The 19,555-nt window shown below is 35.2% G+C and overlaps 3 protein-coding genes and 1 non-coding gene across 4 annotated transcripts; 1 reads left to right on the forward strand and 3 right to left on the reverse strand.

Annotated features, from left to right (window-relative positions):
* Nucleotides 1–410: 410 nt before the first annotated feature.
* Nucleotides 411–5,510, reverse strand: SOG1 (NAC (No Apical Meristem) domain transcriptional regulator superfamily protein). The gene is made up of 6 exons (XM_011078989.3): nt 5,280–5,510; nt 2,918–3,059; nt 2,085–2,271; nt 1,493–1,980; nt 909–1,310; nt 411–814 (listed from the first exon to the last, which is right to left on the reverse strand). The coding sequence occupies exons 1-6, from the start codon at nt 5,285–5,287 to the stop codon at nt 749–751; spliced, it is 1,293 nt and encodes a 430-aa protein (XP_011077291.1). The 5' UTR covers nt 5,288–5,510; the 3' UTR covers nt 411–748.
* A 450-nt stretch (nt 5,511–5,960) lies between these two features.
* Nucleotides 5,961–11,670, reverse strand: LOC105161348 (uncharacterized). The gene is made up of 14 exons (XM_011079002.3): nt 11,318–11,670; nt 10,091–10,181; nt 9,884–9,968; nt 9,660–9,729; nt 9,448–9,517; nt 8,808–8,877; nt 8,403–8,448; nt 8,067–8,316; nt 7,777–7,982; nt 7,617–7,691; nt 7,092–7,152; nt 6,861–6,941; nt 6,401–6,480; nt 5,961–6,208 (listed from the first exon to the last, which is right to left on the reverse strand). The coding sequence occupies exons 1-14, from the start codon at nt 11,431–11,433 to the stop codon at nt 6,127–6,129; spliced, it is 1,383 nt and encodes a 460-aa protein (XP_011077304.1). The 5' UTR covers nt 11,434–11,670; the 3' UTR covers nt 5,961–6,126.
* A 2,127-nt stretch (nt 11,671–13,797) lies between these two features.
* TRNAI-AAU (transfer RNA isoleucine (anticodon AAU)) lies at nt 13,798–13,871 on the forward strand. Its single transcript has one exon. It is a non-coding gene; the product is annotated as a tRNA-Ile (tRNA).
* Nucleotides 13,872–15,548: 1,677 nt separating this feature from the next.
* Nucleotides 15,549–19,183, reverse strand: LOC105161357 (transcription factor bHLH30). Its single transcript, XM_011079014.3, has 2 exons — nt 17,824–19,183; nt 15,549–16,831 (listed from the first exon to the last, which is right to left on the reverse strand). Exons 1-2 carry the CDS (start codon nt 18,415–18,417, stop codon nt 16,355–16,357), a joined length of 1,071 nt encoding a protein of 356 aa, XP_011077316.1. The 5' UTR covers nt 18,418–19,183; the 3' UTR covers nt 15,549–16,354.
* Nucleotides 19,184–19,555: the final 372 nt, after the last annotated feature.

Here is a 19,555-nt window from a genome sequence, read left to right on the forward strand (position 1 = left end):
CAATTTTCTTATCTACAAAAATCACTTTCCCTTTAATACATGTTCTTCGGCCCCTCCAAATAGGTCCTGCAGTCTCTATCTTCAATCAGTCTAGGCCGGAACTCTCTCTAATTCATGTTTGAAGACAACCTCAATGACCTGTAACTCTCAGCAGGTTCATGAATTTAGCCGTCCTAGTTGTGCCATTTGTCTCTGTTTCGGACAACATAGGATCCCACTTCCGGCAAATACAGCACGTACAAGAAACAGCATAATTGAAAACTGCAGGTTGAAGTTCAACCGTGGTCTTCACAGAAGAAGCATTGGAGTTTAATTTCTCTCTGGCTTGAACGGATCGAATTTCCAAGGTTTGTGGCCTCATATTCAAAGCCCACAAAAAATTGCCAGCTTATTAGAATGAACATGAGAAGTAGGGATCAAACTGACAGAGAAGTTTATAATGTGGAAATACAGATCTTTGATGATTTACAGGCAGAGCAACTGCTGAAATAACAAGAGCACAGATTTAGGAGCGAAAATCCGTGCTATAATACAGGAACCACTGGTAGCACAGATTACAAAAATAAGTTGTCGATGCCCCTAAATTCTCAAAAAACTGCTACAAGTTACTGATAAGCAATCGTTTCATCAGCATGACGCTTCATTACCTTCACCTCAAACATCGTTCAGCAGGTTGAAGGTTAGCAAAAGAATGTTACCTTGACCAATGAGATGTCATTTTTTTCGATTCTAGATGCCCAATTTTGATTTAGTCAATCGCCTTGCCTCTCGCGCTTCCACCCCAAGCTATATAACTATCCTGGGACTCAAATTCCTGCAAAATAATATAAAAGAATTCGTCAGTGCGTAACAAAAACTCAAGCATAATTGATGGGTAAAAGGAAAAGGAATGCAGAAAACGAACTCACAAGTTGGCTCAATCGGAAATCAGGAGGTGTATCAAGGTCAATATTTGCTGGATCAGAAGCCAAATTTTGGCACTCCTCCAAATCCCTCTTCAAATACTCTGGTCCTAACTTAGCGTAATCAGCAAGACGAGGTTTAGCATCCAGTTCTTGACCATTTGCAGTTTCAAGCCGATTTGGGGATTGGCTGTGGAGAAGCTCGTCAACCAGAGACAGCCCTTCTACAAGTTGCTGTGAACTCAACAGATATTGTGACTCATGTTCCCACCATTTGTTGTCATCAGCAGCCTCATCGTCATTCTCGTCTTCCACTTGATCAGCATTATTCTCCATGTTGCAGTGGTTTTGATTATTGGGTGGCTCAGGAGTTTCTACCACCTCTTCCATATAACCCTCATTCTCATGCTAAAATCAGAGCAAATATTGGAAAGGAGGATAGCATGTCATGACAATTTTTGCATGGATCAATATTCCATATAAGAGGAGAATACAAAATCTTTTGCCCAAGGGCCAAGCATCTCCAACTGCCCACCAAATAAAAGTCAAAGGAAAATAATTACACTGACAATAGAAAAGGTTGGATTTACCTCTACGTTACGAAGTGCTGAATCTTGTTCAGACACAGGAGTCAAGAATCTTGTTTCAGTACGAGGAGGTTCGGGAGTGACCGACTTTGGCGTGACAGGATCCACCTTAGGGATCATGGTCCCAACTTCCGCAGGAATATCTTCTTCAGTCTTCTCACTCTGTTTGAGTTGTTGCTGCTGATAAAAGATTTTTGAGATAACATATTCCCCCTCCTTCTCATCTTCGCCTGTACCCAAGTGATACTGATGCATCACCCAATTAGTTTTCTCAGCTTTTCCACCTCTAACAGGGCTTACATATAGGACCATAATCTTCTTGCATCCTTTTTGGACACCATCCAAGAAGACAGGTTTTGTCCGGCCAGTCTTATGCCAACGAACATCTCCCAACTCATCATCATGTATCTTCCGACGCTTGCGGCTTCCAGTATTATAAGCTTTGATTGCTCTATGGAAGAAGTGTGAGACACTCCCATCCTCTCTCACACCTGAACATATCATTTATGCATCATGTCAGTATGACAGAAGCAGTACGAAACCAACAAAGGGAGGGTGATAAAAGAATGGTCAGACAAGATCAATTTCTGTGTACCAGGTAAATTTCGAGGATGGGTATAACAGATGCCATCATCTTCATTAACTGTTGGTATAAATTCATCGATGAAAGGATGAGGCTTTGAATTCCCAACACCAACTTTAGCAAGCAAATGCAAAATAATGTCTGGGTCAGAAGGATCAAATTTCACACCAAGGGGCAATCCCGGCCATGCATCAGCAACCTGAAAAGAGAGATGTATTTGCTCACAATGATTCCAACATATTGTGATTCAACTTTGAATAACTGAAGAAAGAGAAGTAGCTTGTCTTTCCTATTGTTGACAGGAATTTGAAACATATGCTCCATACAGTTCTAAGTAATTAATATTGAGGAATCTAAGCTCTGTGCAAGCCATAAAATTCAGGTGACCTGACAGGTGAAGCTAAGGGAACATCTCCAGCAAAGTCCAGAAGTATGATTCATTAACATTACTGACCAACATGGGCTCATGAAACCATCACAGACCTCCAGGAACCACAAAACTATAATGAAAAGCAACATAACCAACATCGAAGTTATTTACTTAGATGAATATCAACAGGAACAAGCTGCCTGCTGCCAGACCAGTAAAAGTAAAGGTGACAAGTTCCACGACATACACAATAGTCAGAGTCTTCCCATAATTGTGTATCCCTCGAGGAGAGATGATGCAGAAGAATGATACTAAAACAATCTGGAGTGGCACTCATCTACCAGACTGCCATAGACCAATTTCACACAAAAGACTACTTATATTCTATTAAAACAGCATGTCATTAGGAATATGGATGCAAACAGTGTCAGCATAACCATACAACAAGCCAAAATACATGAGAAATGAATCATACATCACTGTTATCAATAACATGCAGGCAATTTGGGCAGGATTTTGTCGGGTTGCTTTTCCAGTTGACTTTTCCTGGATTACATGCACCTGAAGCACTCCTAATTTTTGTGGCAATCCGATTAGGGTCAACCAACCATGAAGGCCTGCATGTTATGAAAGAAATAAAATAATCATCAACTGCTCCAAGCACCAAGACAAGCAATCTGATGCTGAGTAGAGAACAAACCAAGGCAAAACTAGATGAATGTTGCCAACAACTGTACACATACTAACTGAATGAGAAAGATAATGGGAACATAGACAGCATAATAGGAAAGAATAATATAAGTAAAAGTCTAGTCCAGTGGATATTGTTTTAAATATGATGGACCAACTAAGATAGATAACCTTTGATGATCAAATCACTAGTTCACATTATAAAAGAACTGCTCAATGAAATAAAATTCCCATAAAAATAAGAAAGTAGTCAGAAATTCCTCTTAAGCTTATCTACTCACTTTAATAATTATTACTGCCTTTTGAAGAAGAAGAAGACTTCAATAATTATTTTCATAAATTGCAAATGTAAACCATCACTCATGGAGAGTCTGACAGGGAGCTAAATGCCTCATTAACTATTGTTGTTCCATAACCTAATTGGAAAACAAAGATCGTAATAATATGAAATTATCTTGTCAACTTAGAAACATTTATGAGTAAAATAACAATAACATCATAATTCTTTGAGATAAGTAAAGATCACATACACACAATATATGTTGATCAAAGATCTATTCCAACTTCTAGATACTCCAATCCATTTTCTACCAATTAGTTCCAGGATAAGATGGTATTATAATCAGGAAAAGATGAGATTATGAAAATGAGATGTCATCTTTAATCACTACAACACATTAACTACTGAAAGTTGACTAGCAAATTACAAGCATACTCCAAGTCTCAACATGGTTGTGATGATTAGACCACTTCAGTTAAAATGTTGAATTATTGTTAAGTACTCCATCAAAACTGTACACTACGCAGAAACAGATGAATAACCAGATTAGTACCAATCAAAAGTATGGTACTTGTAGTGTGGAATACACATTGATAAATTGAGAGTTCAATTGATGCCATAAAGTTTTGCTTACAACTTTAGTATAAAACATATTATAGCCGAGGCAAATTGGTGCTTTCAATCTTTTGAAAAGTACATCTAAAATTAAGTCTCAATTTCCATGCGTTCATAATATTAAAAAAAAACCTAGAATCATCAAATTGTGCATTCCAAATAGCAGAAATAATATATCAACAGCCACATGTAAATAATGGCAATAACTAATGGACCAATTGTTACAATATGCTAATCACTTGCTGAGGGTCCAGGCACCTTGATTTGCTGAAATTTGAATTCCAAGTAACACAAACCAGTATATGACTGGTTTCATCATTTTAATAAATTTTTAAATACAGCAAGATAGTCTAAAAATCACTTCAAAAAGCACAACCGCCTATACTTCAAAAGAATAAAACAAAGCAAGTTGCAAGAAAAAATGTGATCTAAGAGAAACCTATCACATTTTACATTAAGTTGAAATGCAAAGTTGATTCCCTTGGTACTAAATCTGGAGAGCCCAACCCATTCACTTGAAAATAGAAGAGGTGGTTGTTGCATAATAATAAGAGTCACCAAGGGAGATTATTTTACTCAACACTAAATGTTTCGTGATCCTCAAAGTGAGATCAGAACATATCAAGCGCTAAGACAACAGAGATTGTCATTCCCCCGTACCATGACATCTGCATCATGAGTCTATAAACGCCAGAAATGAACAAAGGCATGAAATCATCTAGGAAAACAGCAATGCTGTTCAGTTCAATTGAAAAGAAAAGGCCAAACTTCCAAAGACAAAAACTAAAACATGGAAGCTCACGCCCAAGCGCTTCCCCATTTAAGCCCATAACTCTAGAATGAGAAACAGAAAGAAAGGAGAAAAGATGACATCAACTGAACAAATACCTAATCCCAGAATCCAACACAAATACACTCTCAAACTAAACTCCACTGAAGCTTAAAACTTAAAAAGTAATCTTAAATGCCATAAAACCCAATTAATCAGAAGAACCCAAGTCACTGTTTGACATCAAGATTTCAACTACTGCTCATAAAGAACAAAACTTGATAACTATAAGCAGACAAAAGTTGGAACTTTTAGCACCCCCTTGCAGAATAGAACGATCTCATGCGTCGCATAACTTCAAGATTCACCAATAACTATCTCTTTCTACCTATTTATTAATGCATCAAAAACGAATAAAAGAAATGAAACTTCAGTCCATAGGAAACTGCCGAATCAAAATAGAAAAAGAGATTGATGCCATACCCAGACATGGTAGAAGGATGCAAGGATCAAAACATACTTAAGCTCAGAAAATCTCCAGTATCTGCAGGAATCTATTTCGCATTTACTCTCACCAGTATTTATGGGATGTTCACAAAGTCTTGTCTTGATTCTTGTAAAGTGATTTTCTTTAATCTTTCCCACTTTATGTACACACCACTCTGTTCCCTTTCAGTCATTTCTGGTTTTCAAATTTGAAAGCGTGTTACTATTTCCCTGACGTGATTGAAAGGGTCCGGTCCACCTGGGAGACTCGCACCATTCCTAATAATTGTAGGAAGGACGTGTTTGCTTCTCTTTTAACAAGCATTTTCCTGATTTTAGCTCAAATTAAGCTGCTAGTTCACATTTGCAACCTGGTCAACAAGCCTCGCACTACACGTGCACTTTTGGTCTCTTAAAATCGTGAATCAGACCCGACCCTGTAAAAGTTAGCGTTTAGGAACTTTCTTGTAAAAACGTGTTTTGTTTTTATAACTTTTCTGCTGAAAGCATAGTTCAGATAGTTGTGTATTTACCGGTTTCCTGTTTTGACTGGGAATACAGTAATCTTAATAACTTCGTTCTTGCACAAGGTAGAAATTCTTATATTATATATACATATGAGCAGTAACTCTGAATAACAGTACAGATACTACATACATATATACGACTATGAGCACATTTACGAATATTTGGATGTTAAACTAATAATCCAACATTACATTTAACTATTCATATGAGGAGTTTACGATGGCGAAATGACTTGATAAAACTGCAGTCACCACCTAACCAATGCTTAAATGTAGAATTACAGCAAAAAATTTCACTAGGCCTGTACTATCAGTAGCTATACATCATCGTACACGTGCAGACGCTCATCAATGTACACACGGCAGATGGGGCATCTCTTGCACTTTTCGCAACAATTGCTGAAAATATATGTGAAAGCAAGATCAGTAATTTTTACGTAGTGGCACAAGAATAGGGTAAATTGGGTGGTTGAAGATAATTGTGCACAGACAGTGAGCGAGTTGCTGGTAAAATACCTCCATGAGAAGACAAAGAAGAGAAGGAATAGAGAGAAAAGGGAAGATAAAGTATCAGTATATGGGCAAAAATACCTGCAAAGAACGTAATGCCTACAAGGGAGCAGAACAACATTTATTTGTTCATCGAAGCACACCCGACACAGGATCTTTTCCTGATAAAGCAAATAAGCATGCATCAGCAAAGCTTTGTTACAAAACCCAAAGAACAAAAGAAACACAATAGGTTATCAAAAATGGATCGAGATTAACATCTGCCATTGTTGTTGAATAACTGTCTCATCTAATGCATTCAGCAATTAACAAGAAGAGATTTACATTTAGTTACTAATATCTTGGGTGAGGTTCTTTCATTTTTCTTTTATTTCTGAATAGTTGATTGACCTGTTTAATCATATATAAACCCGATACTACGTGTGTGACCATCGATATTTATCAACATGCACCATCCATGTGACAACCTGTTAAAGTATTTCTAGGAGAAAGATGAGAGAACTCTGCAGTCTGAAAAGTAAATAAAAGGAAAGAATTTTACATTTTGAAGTCTTTCAAACTCCTCCTGGCTAATATTTGTGATCTCTGTTTGTGCAACAAGGGCAGACTGAAGCCTGCATATCTGAGAAAAACAGAAATGCCTTGGTAAACACTAACCATGCAATATACTATTCTGAAAATGTTGGAAGGCCGACTATAGAAGAAATTCAAGAAAACCAAACATAAAAATCAACACATTTAAAACAAAATTCTATGACTAAGGATAATTCACCTCTTTAGCAAGCTCAGCTTTTGGCATTTTCTTTACAGCATCCGGAGAAAATGTATTGTACCTGTTAGGAATAAAGAATACTCATGAGCCATCCATCTAGAGGATACAGTTATGTCTATGTAAAAATATATTTCAAACTTCTGCAGCAACAAATTATGTATCACCTACGAAGCAAAACACATACTGCAGTAAGTTAGACATAGACTACTGTTATATAACCACATAATTTCAGTATTTCGTGGGTTGCAGAAAACCTTATTCAAATGCTACATTGCAGAAAAATTATCGTTTTAGCGAAAGCCCACAATTCTGATTGTTGAGACAATAAAATGTGCAGCAAAGTTCAGTGCTTCAACTTGCTGTAGATTTGTCATTAGTAAGCCATTAACTGTGCTGTTACTATTGCCATCAAACAGAATTTTGATGGTTGCATGGATTAAATGAGGTAATTGAGTCAGCCTCAAATAAATGAAAGTGAAATAACGCATGAAAGTAGGATGTAAGCTTCAATTTCAGAACACTTACCCGGATTCCCCAGCATAATACAGCCGGGCTTGCTCCTCTCGACTTCCTTCATCAATAGACCACCAACCCAATAACCTGATATGAGAAATATCCGGGAATTTCAAAAACATGGCATGATTTTGGAGAAATTTTAACCTTTTCTTTAATTCATAGTAATTACCTTGATCCACGACGCAGAAATCCCATATAGTCGTAAGCTGTAGGAGGTAGTCGGAAACTGCTTCCAGAATCAGCATCACCATGTAGTAACAGGTTGATTTTCTCAAAACATCTATATATCGCAAACAAAAATCCAACTCCTTGCAGCAGAAGTAGAGGAGAAAATAGAAGTGGAATTGGAATATGTTTAGCACCAGGAGGAGTTCCCTAGAATCAGAATTTGTCCTAATGAGATCAACTATCAACCAACTTGATAGCACTTGGACCAGAAATTTTCTTAACTCAACATACCTCCAAGTACATGAACAGCATGACCTGAAAACCAATAAAGGGTATTTTCATCACATGCCCACCAATGTCTTGCAAACTGCACATACTGTTTTCTTGGTGATCTTCCTCAGGAGATGCCAAGACACTGTTACTCCAGTTAAGATGTCTGAAACTCATTGAAGACGAAGTTGATGCTGTAAGATGCGAACGTCTATGAATTGCTGGATTATACCACTTGGTGCAAATAAGAAAGGCAAAGCACTCTGCAACACTGAGAACCAAAGACGCAACTATAGTAGGATTCAATAGACAGGACAGTTATTATGAGCATAAAGGGAAAAGTACTAAATTATATACCCATAATTGATAAATAGATCCCACCAACCAAGAGCAGCTACGTCACCTGCATATAATACCAACCAGAGACAGGGGAAATAGAGTTAAGAAGGAGATGAATAGAGATTATTAAATTCCAACTGAAGTAAATACGAAACACCAGGTTCTCGAAGCAAGAAAACTAGGCAATTTTTTTCTCTGTACCAAGAGAAAATGGAGATTGATGATCATTTTAAGAAACTTTTTGTGCAGATGTTTTGAAGTCCAGAACCAATGTTTTGAAAGATCACACTAACAGAATCAAAATAACATGTTTAAGCTCCACAGATGAACTATTTGCAACGTAAATGCTTAAACTTTGTTATAAGGTGTAGATGATGGAACATGTACAATCAGATTTCTTAATATGCTTGAAGCTGAATTTACCGCATAGCTTGAGTAGGGTAAATGTAGTTGCAGCAATGAAGAAGACCATTGAAATGGAAACCCAAAAGTGCTGAAGACAAAAACAGTATGAAACCTTCAGTTGATGATCAAGTATAACGAAATTCGATGATGGATCTAAATAAACCACTTATTTACACACATAAAAAAGCAAAAGGACAAAATATTTTAGTAACTCCACATCAACAATACAACAATCGTTGCTCATTAATTAAAGAGCTTTTTCATGTAAGATCTGTTTTTCAGTTCCTCCACTGAAGAATTAGGAAAGTGTGGTATGGGACCTGCAAAATTTTTTCCCTTGGGAGATATTCATCTTCTTATTCTGCTTTAGTTCTTTTCCTATTTTCACTGCTTTTGGCTACACCCTTTCTATCTCTAGATAGAAAAGGGAGAAGCAAACTGAACCTTGAGAGCATAGGTTAAATCCAGAAAATGAGTAAGTGATATAGACTCTTCAATGGTATTGTGTTTAATTAGTCTAAAGGGGATACAGATAACAGTACGTTATGCTATTATGAGAAAATTTCCAGTAAACAGCCAGCTTAAAGAGCTTAAAGTATTTAAAATTGACCAGACTAAGATTTTGGACTATTTAACAGATGCTTTACTTAAAATTTACCGGAAGAGTCTCCCATATTGCTTCATCGCTAATGTTCTCCTCATCTCCAGGCATAAGGGCCCTACACATCCTGAGCAGCAGAATAACATAAAGAAACAATTAACATAATCACATCTTGAGTCCTAACTCAGACAGATAGGTATAACTCAAAGTACAAATTCCTTGAGGATTGGGATTCAGAATAAGTTTCATACAAGGATTGGAACTATTACCTAATATTATCAACCAAAATTGCGACTTCTAGTGCTAGTAGAGGCAGAAATACAATCTTCAAATTTACAGCTGTCATTTATCACATTTTGGAAAGATCAGTTCATCACGAACTAAAAGAGCATGGAGATGGGCATTTGAACAAAGAAAAAGATAACTGTGAAAAGGTTTTTGGCCCTCTGCAGCCTTTAACAAACATATGTGCCAGAAGGATAAGCAAGTTTACCATAACTTCTCTCAAGATGTACACAGAGGAGAAGTTCAAAAGCAACAAGCAGAGGAGTTGCCACAATGGCATGAAATGGCGCCCACTGTCCATGAAAGTGTTCAAGCAATTTCAATACAGTGGCATTTATCAAGATAGACGCTGAAAAAATTAATCTTCCAGATGAAATAGAGATATCATAAATCAGTCGAGTGTAGGGCATCTTACGTAGCGACCATGAGGCATAGATGGGGCTGGTAAGGAGAATCTGCCTCTTGCCACGACCGCATGAAATAACCAGAGAGGAGAAAATATTAACCTACAATTTTTTTTACAGAAACGAATCAACTTAAAAAGAAAAACATGGAAGGTTGTGTGCACTTAGGCTAAGTAAAATTTTCAGAAACAGATTCAGACTAAAAAAATTGCACCATAATGCCACCAGATAATCAGTACCTGAAAATGATAAATAAGAATAACCATTTTTCCTACCCTTGATATTATACAAAGTCCTACTTCTTAACTTTTCCACATCCAATGCCTATTATCAGCAATGAAGAATAGTTAAATCACTGTCATAAGTGACAGTGAATGAAGATCTCTTCACAGTTTCACAGCATCACGTTCACATAAAACAGAAGAAAAAGCAATAAACAAGAAACTTCTTAATCCATTCAAAGGGTTCTCAGCCCTTCTAGGGGTCTCTAGTTTCTTTTTTCCAAAACACTCACATCAAGCAAACTGGATTTACATTACATCCCTTCACATTGGGAAAAATCCTCTACACTTCCAACAGGCATAAGTCACCAGACATATTAAAAATTGGGAGCATAAAGTAATGTAGCATCTTCATATAGGCGATCATATCCTCATGCTAACTTCTCATACCCGTCAGCTGGAAATCGCCTTTGGCATGCTGTTACAAAACCCTTATATAAATAACTTGATTACCAGAATTATCTTCCCCATTTTTTAAAATTCACCTTTTTTGCAGCGTGAATTAGCCAAAAGTTTTAAACACTTCTAACTCTAGCAAGAGAATAGTCAAATACAGAGACAGATCCTGCACAAAGCTTTACCTAAGCATGATCACATTCTACTCAATAACAACCTCAGCGCTAATTATTTCAAGAAAACAACAAAAGACCACGAAAGAATATCAAAATTAGCCAATCCAGGGGGGAAAAGCACATACCCAAACTACAATTCAATTGCTATACATACAGTCAATAATTCACATACGATCAAACAAACAAAATCCACAAAAAATTGAAAAATAAAAACCAAAAAAGACCACACCTTTTCAGCTCAGTCCGAACAAAATCTAATTCCTCTATTCACCAAATTAAACTTAAAGCCCGCTGCTACAGGAAAATATCATTTCTTCACATCCAAATTAAAAAGAAAAAAAATTAACAAAAACCCAAAAAGGTAAAGAGAAAAAGAGACACGAACCACCAAGAATAGCTAAGGGCGTGATGAAGCTTGAGGGAGAGAATAAGAGTGAAAGAGAAAAGCAACCCATGAGCCAGCACTACTTGGAGAGACTTGAAAACTCTCCTCCAACTCATCGTCCCCCCTTAATCCTGATATCTCTATCTGCCCAGATAGCTTAGATTGCACCCAAGAAACACACACAATCGCACACACTCTCACTGATTAATTGAGAGAAAAGAAAAGTTAAATACGAAACTGCAGAGACATGGAGATATTCAACGGAGGTTTAGAGGGAAACAAGAGAAACAAAAAGAAAAATCTTTCAGACAACAACGTTAATCGCTGCGCCTGTGGATTTGACGCCAATGTCGCTATTGTTTATACCACAGTTCATAATTGGTTGATTGAGTTTTCTTGGAAATGTCGAATTTGTCCATTATCTTTTGCCAGAGAGACGGGCGAGTGAGGAGTATTTATGTCCTTTGAGAATGTTATGGTGGGAGCCATCACCCAAGTCTTTGGCGTGTCTTACTTTACCGATTATTCTTTATATAGGATTGGGAATTCGGGAGGGAATATATTCTCACATACTACACATAGAAATGGTATTAATGGCAAAGCTAAAATTGCACTTTACCAATCCTCTTATTATTATCTTTTTTTGATAGAAATTATGATTACATATTACATCACTATCAATCAATTAATAGAATATATTCATTTGATCAATAAATTAAGATATAATTATATTTTTTGTCCTATAATTTAAGGTTATCAGCATTTTTTGTTCTATAATTTACTTTATTTACACGTATAGTTCTTTTTTGTTAACGAACTTAGTCATGAGCATTTCATATTTGGTCCTGTTTTGACAAATTTAGTCCTCTATTGAAAATTTTGGTCCCAACGATTCGTAGTTACAAAACAAAAAAATGAAATTTATTACAGTGTAAAGGGAATCAAAATAGTCAAAATAGACCTAAATTTTCACAAAAAAAATAACCAAATGTTAAATGTTCACAGTTAAGTTTGTCAAAAAAATGACTAAATATGTAAATGAATAAATTACAAGACCAAAAATATAATTTATCATTAAGTAATATTACAACAATCACATTAAGTGATACAAATACTCATTACAATATCCATATTATACTAGCCTTCATAGCACGTCGTCTCTGTGTGCATATAATAAATAATCTTTCATGTTTTAAAATAGATTATGAATAAAAACAGATATATATAAATACCAACACATCATATTTAAAAAATAATAATAAAAGAAAGAAACCAATTAAAAAGAAAAAAGAAAATAAACTTAAGGTTATTATCGGCATAACAATAAAATTGGTGTTGCGGTGTCATAACCGCCGTTTATGAGAGAAAAAAGCATTTTCTTGTATATTAGTATAGATTAAATAAATATACACGCGTTTGATGAGACTCAAGTCCATAACCTCAAAATTATTTATAGGACCTGAGTCTTAATTACTAAATTAAAACATCATTTATATTTCTCTATATTTTTTAATCTATATATATAAAAAGTTAGAATTAAGGGTATAAATGTAAGATGTTAAAAAAAATATTAAATGGCAAATGATCCTATATATCATTTGAAAGGAACAACGGAAACGTAATATAACTCTACCTATTATGATAGATGAATATTATAAATGCACTTAATATGTACACTTCAAATATGTGATAATTGAAAGTAGGGGTGGCAAAATGGGCTAAGACCTATGGGTTTAATTCAGTCTAACCCAATTAATTTTGGGTTGAGTTGTGTTGGTTATATTTTAAAATGAATTAATATGGGTTGGGTTAAATAAAATTATATTTTGTATGAGTTAGATATGAGTTGACAGTAGACTTAATATGGATTTTAACGAGTTCAACTCATAAATTAAATAAAAAGAAAACCTAAAAGAACCCACTATTTTCTCTTTCCTTATATACACACACCTTCTCACATCTCTCTCTCTCTCACACACACACACATTTTTTTTTAATGTATGTCCAATATGGTTTTGTTAAAATAAATTAAATAGATTATGGTTCCTATATGAATTTTTCATGTTTAATTTTCTTTTAGTTTTTCAAAAGTAATTTTCATGAGTTTATTATGGCTTCTGTATGGGTTGGTGATGGATTCTAAGTGAGTTAATGATAGATTTTATGTGAATTGGTGATGTATATTGGTTCGTGATGGATTTTAAGTTCATTACAATTGATTTAATTATACTGTAAATTACTAACTATTTTTACATTTTTAACTTTTCATATTTTGGGGCAGAAGAACCCATAGTTGTTATGCAATTACACCTTTACCCGGCCCTGACACTAAGTATTCTGTCTTATTATATCTTAAGAACCAATGTTAATTGATGACACCACTTACGATTACAATGTTTCGACTTTTGGTATTTTAGGCGAATGAAGTTATAGGTGACGATATTGTTTATAAATGAAACATGGTTGCTGCAATCAACAATGGCCTATTAGCTCAGTTGGTTAGAGCATCGTGCTAATAACGCGAAGGTCGCAGGTTCGAGACCTGCTTGGGCCATATTTGTGTTTTTACTAAAAATGTTAAACACTTGTTCTACGTTTTGGTGTACACCCAATGGATTTCCCATATTACCCCCACAGTCAGAAACATTATTTGATGCTGAGGCCGTTTACTTTCTCGATCCTATATTTTACACCTCCAACATCTAATTACTACTCTAGTTTTCGGAATTTATTTTAAAACTTAAAATTTCAAATTTCCCAATAAAATTGAAGAGATATGAGTGTAGAATGTTTTTTTTTTTTTTTTTTTTGTAAAAAAAGTTTATGTAGCTTTCCGAAGTAATTGGTGCATGATGATATGAAGCATTGCAAGAATTGAAAATTTCAAATTTCCCAACAATAACCATCCACGTACGTACATCATCTAAATTAATAAGTGTAAGAGTCACTCATTATCCCTAAGTTTTAACAGGACAAAATATGCTTCCTATGTACCTTCCAAATTCTTTTCTTTACCTCCCTAAAATATATTTATTACAAATTTCCTCATGAACTCTATTTACTCATTTATATCATTTTTTTTAATAAATTATGATGTAAAAATATTTAGAATCTCAATCTGCAACTATATTTTACAAAGTAAATAAAAGTACACATTATATGTATGAATCGTGATGTAACCATATATATATATATCATGCATGTAATTTTATAAAAAGATAATTTTTTTATATTATTTAAAATTGTATATTTCATGTCCAATTACATGAATATTTAAAATATATATCATATCATTGCTCATAAAATTATTGAACATCATAAATTAATAATGCATAATTTTTTATATTTTGCAATACATAATTAGTTCACTCTTTAACTTTTAAATTACTATTTACACACGATACAAAAAATAATATTAAGGAAAAAATATTAAGTGACAATAATTTTTATCTTAGTGACAAAAATTGTATATAAAGTTGCCACTAAATACAAGAGACATCTATAGTAACAACATAAATATAGTGATAATTGTTGTCACTAGGTCGACGTTATACATGTATCACTAATTATATATTTAGTGACAACTCTATGCATATTTTTTTATCACTTAGTCGTGCTGATAATATTTTATAATTATAATTATTAAAATCATGAATATTCATTATTGTGATAAAATAAACATTCTCGTCACTATATATATATATTATTAGTGATATTATTAAATTGTCACTTGATTTTCTCTTTTTTTGGTCACTAGCTAATCTTCTATTTTTTGGTAATAACAATAGTTTATAAAAAGTTATACACACACATACATATATAACAACATAAAATATAAGATATATAATTTTTTAAATAATTATATAAGAAACTATATATAAGAGACTACTTAAGCTTATGGAGGTTTTACAAGATTTTTTACTAATTATAAATAAAATATATTTTGAATAAAATTAAATGACATTTTGTAATAACTCAAATTATTTTATATATGGGAAATGATTCTAATATATAAACATAGAATAACGGGGCTAAATGATAAGTGTATTTTTATCCTAAAAACTATGATTAGAAGTGTTTAATTTTGTTATATCTATTATAATATTAACGGATCATGCAACTATAAATATACTTTAGGGTAAAAAGTGTATTCACAGTAAATCTAAACTTATATATTCCAGAAAAATAAATTGTAAAAGCTTAGAAATGAGATGAAACACTCAAAAAAAGATAATGAAATGATGGTCTTTTTACTACAAGTGCAACTAAAATCTTGCACTTTGATACACCAAACCTCACCCTGGGCCAACATATACATATATTTGATGACCACTTGCATAATAAAGGGAGAAAAGGAAATATACCAATGCCCTCATTCTATATACATCCCACCATAAGTCCGTATATCAAAGCTCTATTTAAAGAGAACTAAATTCGTCCTTCATCAGTAATGATTTTAGAACGCCGTAGCTGAAGCCGCGGAGGCGGTGGTAGTGGTGGTGGGGAGCTTGTAGCATATGCATGACAAGAAGCAATATGTCACCTTTCTCAAAATAACCTATTGCCGATGTCTGACCTATAGAGGGATATAAAACAGCATGCTGCAAGTTTTCAGCCTAAACCAGATCAAGAAAACCTCTCAAACTCCAATATTTCTATGTTAGGTTTTGATCTAAGGTTTCCCTCCTCACGGAAAAGATCCCCCACTGTTTTTTGCCCTACATTCTAACCATGTGTGTGTGTGGAGAATCATGTTCAAGAAAATGAAGCTGTAACATACATAAATGGAACTGATCTCACCAACCACAATCCACTCTTGTCAGCTGTCTGTTTTCACTTTCTTTTCTCTCTGGACTTTTTCTATTTCACACTCCCTTTTCAATAAGTTACCCCAAAATATATGATTTACTTCTAGCACACCCCATATATATGGTAAAAATAGCACAACCCAAAAACCACACATGATAGAGAAACAGAAGAAGAAAAATAAAATAAGCTAGGCTTGTTATAGCAATTAGTATTGATTAATTCTTCAAACTAAAGGGACCTGTGTTCAAGGATACTGATATTGGTTCTTTGCCTCTTAACACTCCCTGAACCAGACTCATCCCCATTGGATTTCTCCATTACTGCTTTAAGGGCTTCTTGTATTGAGCTTATAGAGTACTGCTGCGGCTCCCCTTGATGATCACCATTTCCACTACTGTTTGAGTCTTCCTCTCCAGTGATGAACAAGACATTCTTAACTCTTCCTCCAAGTGTCGTAATTTCAGCTTTCAGTGTTCTCAGCCGCAAAGCTTTTAGAGTCTTGATCAGGTCAGGCAAGAGATCGGACCTGTCCTCGCAGCAAATTGAGGCTTTGATCACAGGTTTACCGTCTTCATCCGATGCGTTGTCGACAGTTAATTCATCCATCTCGGTCGGGACCAGGCTGGTTTCGGCTATTAGAGAAGTTTGGCGCTTTAGCTCCTTCACATGCTGGATTACTTCTGCCAGCAATGAAGCTTTGTCTGTCTGGAATTCACATAACATTCGTCAAAAAAAAATGACAACATCAAGTTAAGAATATAATTCCAAGACTGCTGCCAATATTTAGAAAGGAAAAAGGATATACACATATGTAGCTAGAACTTTCTAGTCAAAAATTAAGACAGATTTTGCTAGAAACTAAGAGGGTGCCAGAATGTGAAAGCTTTGCCTTCTTTTTTTCTTTTAGTGAAAAGAAGACATGGGATTTGGTGAGTGGCTAACATATAGTCTGAACCAAGGAAAACATAAAGCTAATTTTATTAGTTTTTGTCGTTGTTAAATACAAATGGTACTGGGATTTGAGATATATAGTAGGCATGGGTATAATAATGTGTGAAAATGAGCCCAATGACTGACAAGAATGCTTCTTTGTCTGTCTTTTCTGGAGTTTCTCTTTTGAGATCTCTTCATATTTAAAATTTTTGACTGCGAATCCGGCAAGAATTTTCCATGGAAGCTTTTCAACTGCTGCATGGTTTCTCTTTATCATATCAAACTGAGCGATATTAACGCTCCCTCCCTTTTTAACCCGCCCCATTTTTTCTCCTCGGAACCACCACTTAGGAATCGAATTCCCAAAGCAAAAAAGATGAAAAGATAATAAACAAAAGTTTCTCTTCAGCACACATGAACAATAAAGTATGATCAGTACAGATAACTGATTTGGTTCATAAAATAAGAACCTATTTGTGGCATTTTCCTCCACCTAAACCTCCACCCATCATAATGAATCCAATTCTTGAATTATCTAAGTGGGATCTTAATTGGGATATCAAAATCAATCTCTGTACCAAACAAAAAATCTAACTTTAAGGTTGGTGTAAATCTACTAATTAACACATCATGGGAAGGGAATGTTTGTGGCTGATGGTATATATAATTATTTACATCTTATAAGTACACATAAAAATAATAAGGTAATGATGATTATAATAAAATTCAGTAGTTGGACATTGAAGTGGCGTAAAAATGCTTACTTTGGTGGTACTTGGGAGTAAGCTTCTGAGCTTAGCCAGATGGTTGTTAATTCTTTCTCTGCGCCTCCTCTCAGCTTCACTGTGGCTTTTGGAGGCAGCAAGGGCCTTAGCATCCATAATTTCTTGAGCCGTCATCTTCTGCAGCTCGGCGTGCAGCCCAAAAGGGGCGGAGCTGGGATGCACAACCTGGCCCAAAGACTCCGAAATGAGCCTCAGGTGGTGGTCCGACGACCCGCCATCGTATCCGAACTGCAACCCGGATGGCCTCCTGTTGAACAGACCTCCATAGGAGGGTGGTGCTGGAGGGGGGAGAAGAAACGGGTCGTGGACGGGGTTGAAGTTATGGACTGATGGGAGAGTCCATGGAAGGATTTGTGATACCTCAGGGAAAGTTAGAGTTGATCCCCCTCCTCCTCCACCTCCACCTCCACCACCTCCTCCTCCTCCTCCTCCTACTCCAATATACGCATCAGCACTAGTATTCTGCTGCTGCATCTGTGGGATAAGAGATTGATCCTGAATTTGGAAACCCTCAATATTATCAGTTAAAACATGTAAAATATTTTCTTGATTCTCTTTGTTGTTGTCACACATAATAATAATATATCAAAGCCCTCAACCCCAACAAACCCTGGCCTGCCTCAATTTATATGTGTAGGAAGATGCATAGATATATATGTATGTGAGAAAGAATTAAAAGGGGTAGTGTCTGTATGTGTGTTTGATTATGGCAGTCCAGAAACTCGAAAAACAGGCTTGAGATCAAACCAACTTTAGGGTTGTTTCATAATCATGCCATCTTTCTTTCACATAAAGATGAAAAGAGAGAATATGTGAAAGGAAAGGATCAAGAACTTGGATTCTACTTCCTCTGGGGGCCAAAAGGGGATATTTTCAAGGGAAGAAAACAGAAAATAAAAAGAAAGAAAAGAAAAAAGGGGTAAAGAACTAAAAGACAGACCTTTGTTTTTATTCTTCTCTTTTTTAATAATAATAATAATAAAAAAAAAAAGACGTGTGTTTTCTTTTCTTTCTTCTTCTTGTTGTTGGTCTCTGGCACAGCCTTTATGAGAGGTGGTGAGTTTTTGTGAGGGGGGTGAAGAGTGAAGAGTGAAGAGTAAAGAAAGAAAGAAAGAAAGCCTCCCTTTCTATCCTACCATCAAAACACCTTTCCTTTGGTATTGGGTTTGTTGGTATCTTTTTGGTTTATTTGTAATTTGTGTTGGACTTGGACTTGGCCCCTCTCACTCTCCTAACATATATAGAGGTATGGAAGTACTGTTAATCTTCTTTCCTTTCTTCTTACGGCACTCTCTTTTTTCTCTATCTCTCATTACATATCCATTTCTGTAGCTATCAGAGCAGTGAGTCCTTTTTGAGGCACATACATTATATATATACACACACTCATATATACATATATGTACAACATATAATAATATGGCATGTTGCTTAGTTATTGGTTCAAAGCCCTCATAATGACACTCTCTCTGATGAGTGCTGCTGCCGCAGAAAGAAAGAATTTTTGATGAGAGAGAGAGAGAGCGAGATATGGAGGGGGGAAACACAAGCACAACACAGTGAATACAAAACACACAGATTGTCGACCGACCAAAGACAAATAATAAAGCGTACTAAGTGTGTGTATGTGTGTGATGATAAAAAAAAAAGAAGGATATGATCTATCTATATATATATATATATATAGGGGTATGTATTTGTATGGGTTTGG

Source organism: Sesamum indicum, linkage group LG1, assembly GCF_026168435.1.
Source record: "Sesamum indicum cultivar Baizhima isolate 11 linkage group LG1, ASM2616843v1, whole genome shotgun sequence".
Taxonomy (NCBI): domain Eukaryota; kingdom Viridiplantae; phylum Streptophyta; class Magnoliopsida; order Lamiales; family Pedaliaceae; genus Sesamum; species Sesamum indicum.

Coding starts and splice junctions, on each gene's coding strand:
- SOG1 (XM_011078989.3), bottom strand. Junction 1,981..2,084: donor CCATCCTCGAAATTTACCTG/GTACACAGAAAT, acceptor TGATATGTTCAG/GTGTGAGAGAGGATGGGAGT. Junction 815..908: donor ATTTCCGATTGAGCCAACTT/GTGAGTTCGTTT, acceptor ATTATTTTGCAG/GAATTTGAGTCCCAGGATAG.
- LOC105161348 (XM_011079002.3), bottom strand. CDS start 11,433: ATGAGTTGGAGGAGAGTTTTCAAGTCTCTCCAAGTAGTGCTGGCTCAT. Junction 8,317..8,402: donor GATCTATTTATCAATTATGG/GTATATAATTTA, acceptor TTTGGTTCTCAG/TGTTGCAGAGTGCTTTGCCT. Junction 6,942..7,091: donor AAGCTGAGCTTGCTAAAGAG/GTGAATTATCCT, acceptor TGTTTTTCTCAG/ATATGCAGGCTTCAGTCTGC.
- LOC105161357 (XM_011079014.3), bottom strand. CDS start 18,417: ATGTGTGACAACAACAAAGAGAATCAAGAAAATATTTTACATGTTTTA. Junction 16,832..17,823: donor TACTCCCAAGTACCACCAAA/GTAAGCATTTTT, acceptor TGTGAATTCCAG/ACAGACAAAGCTTCATTGCT.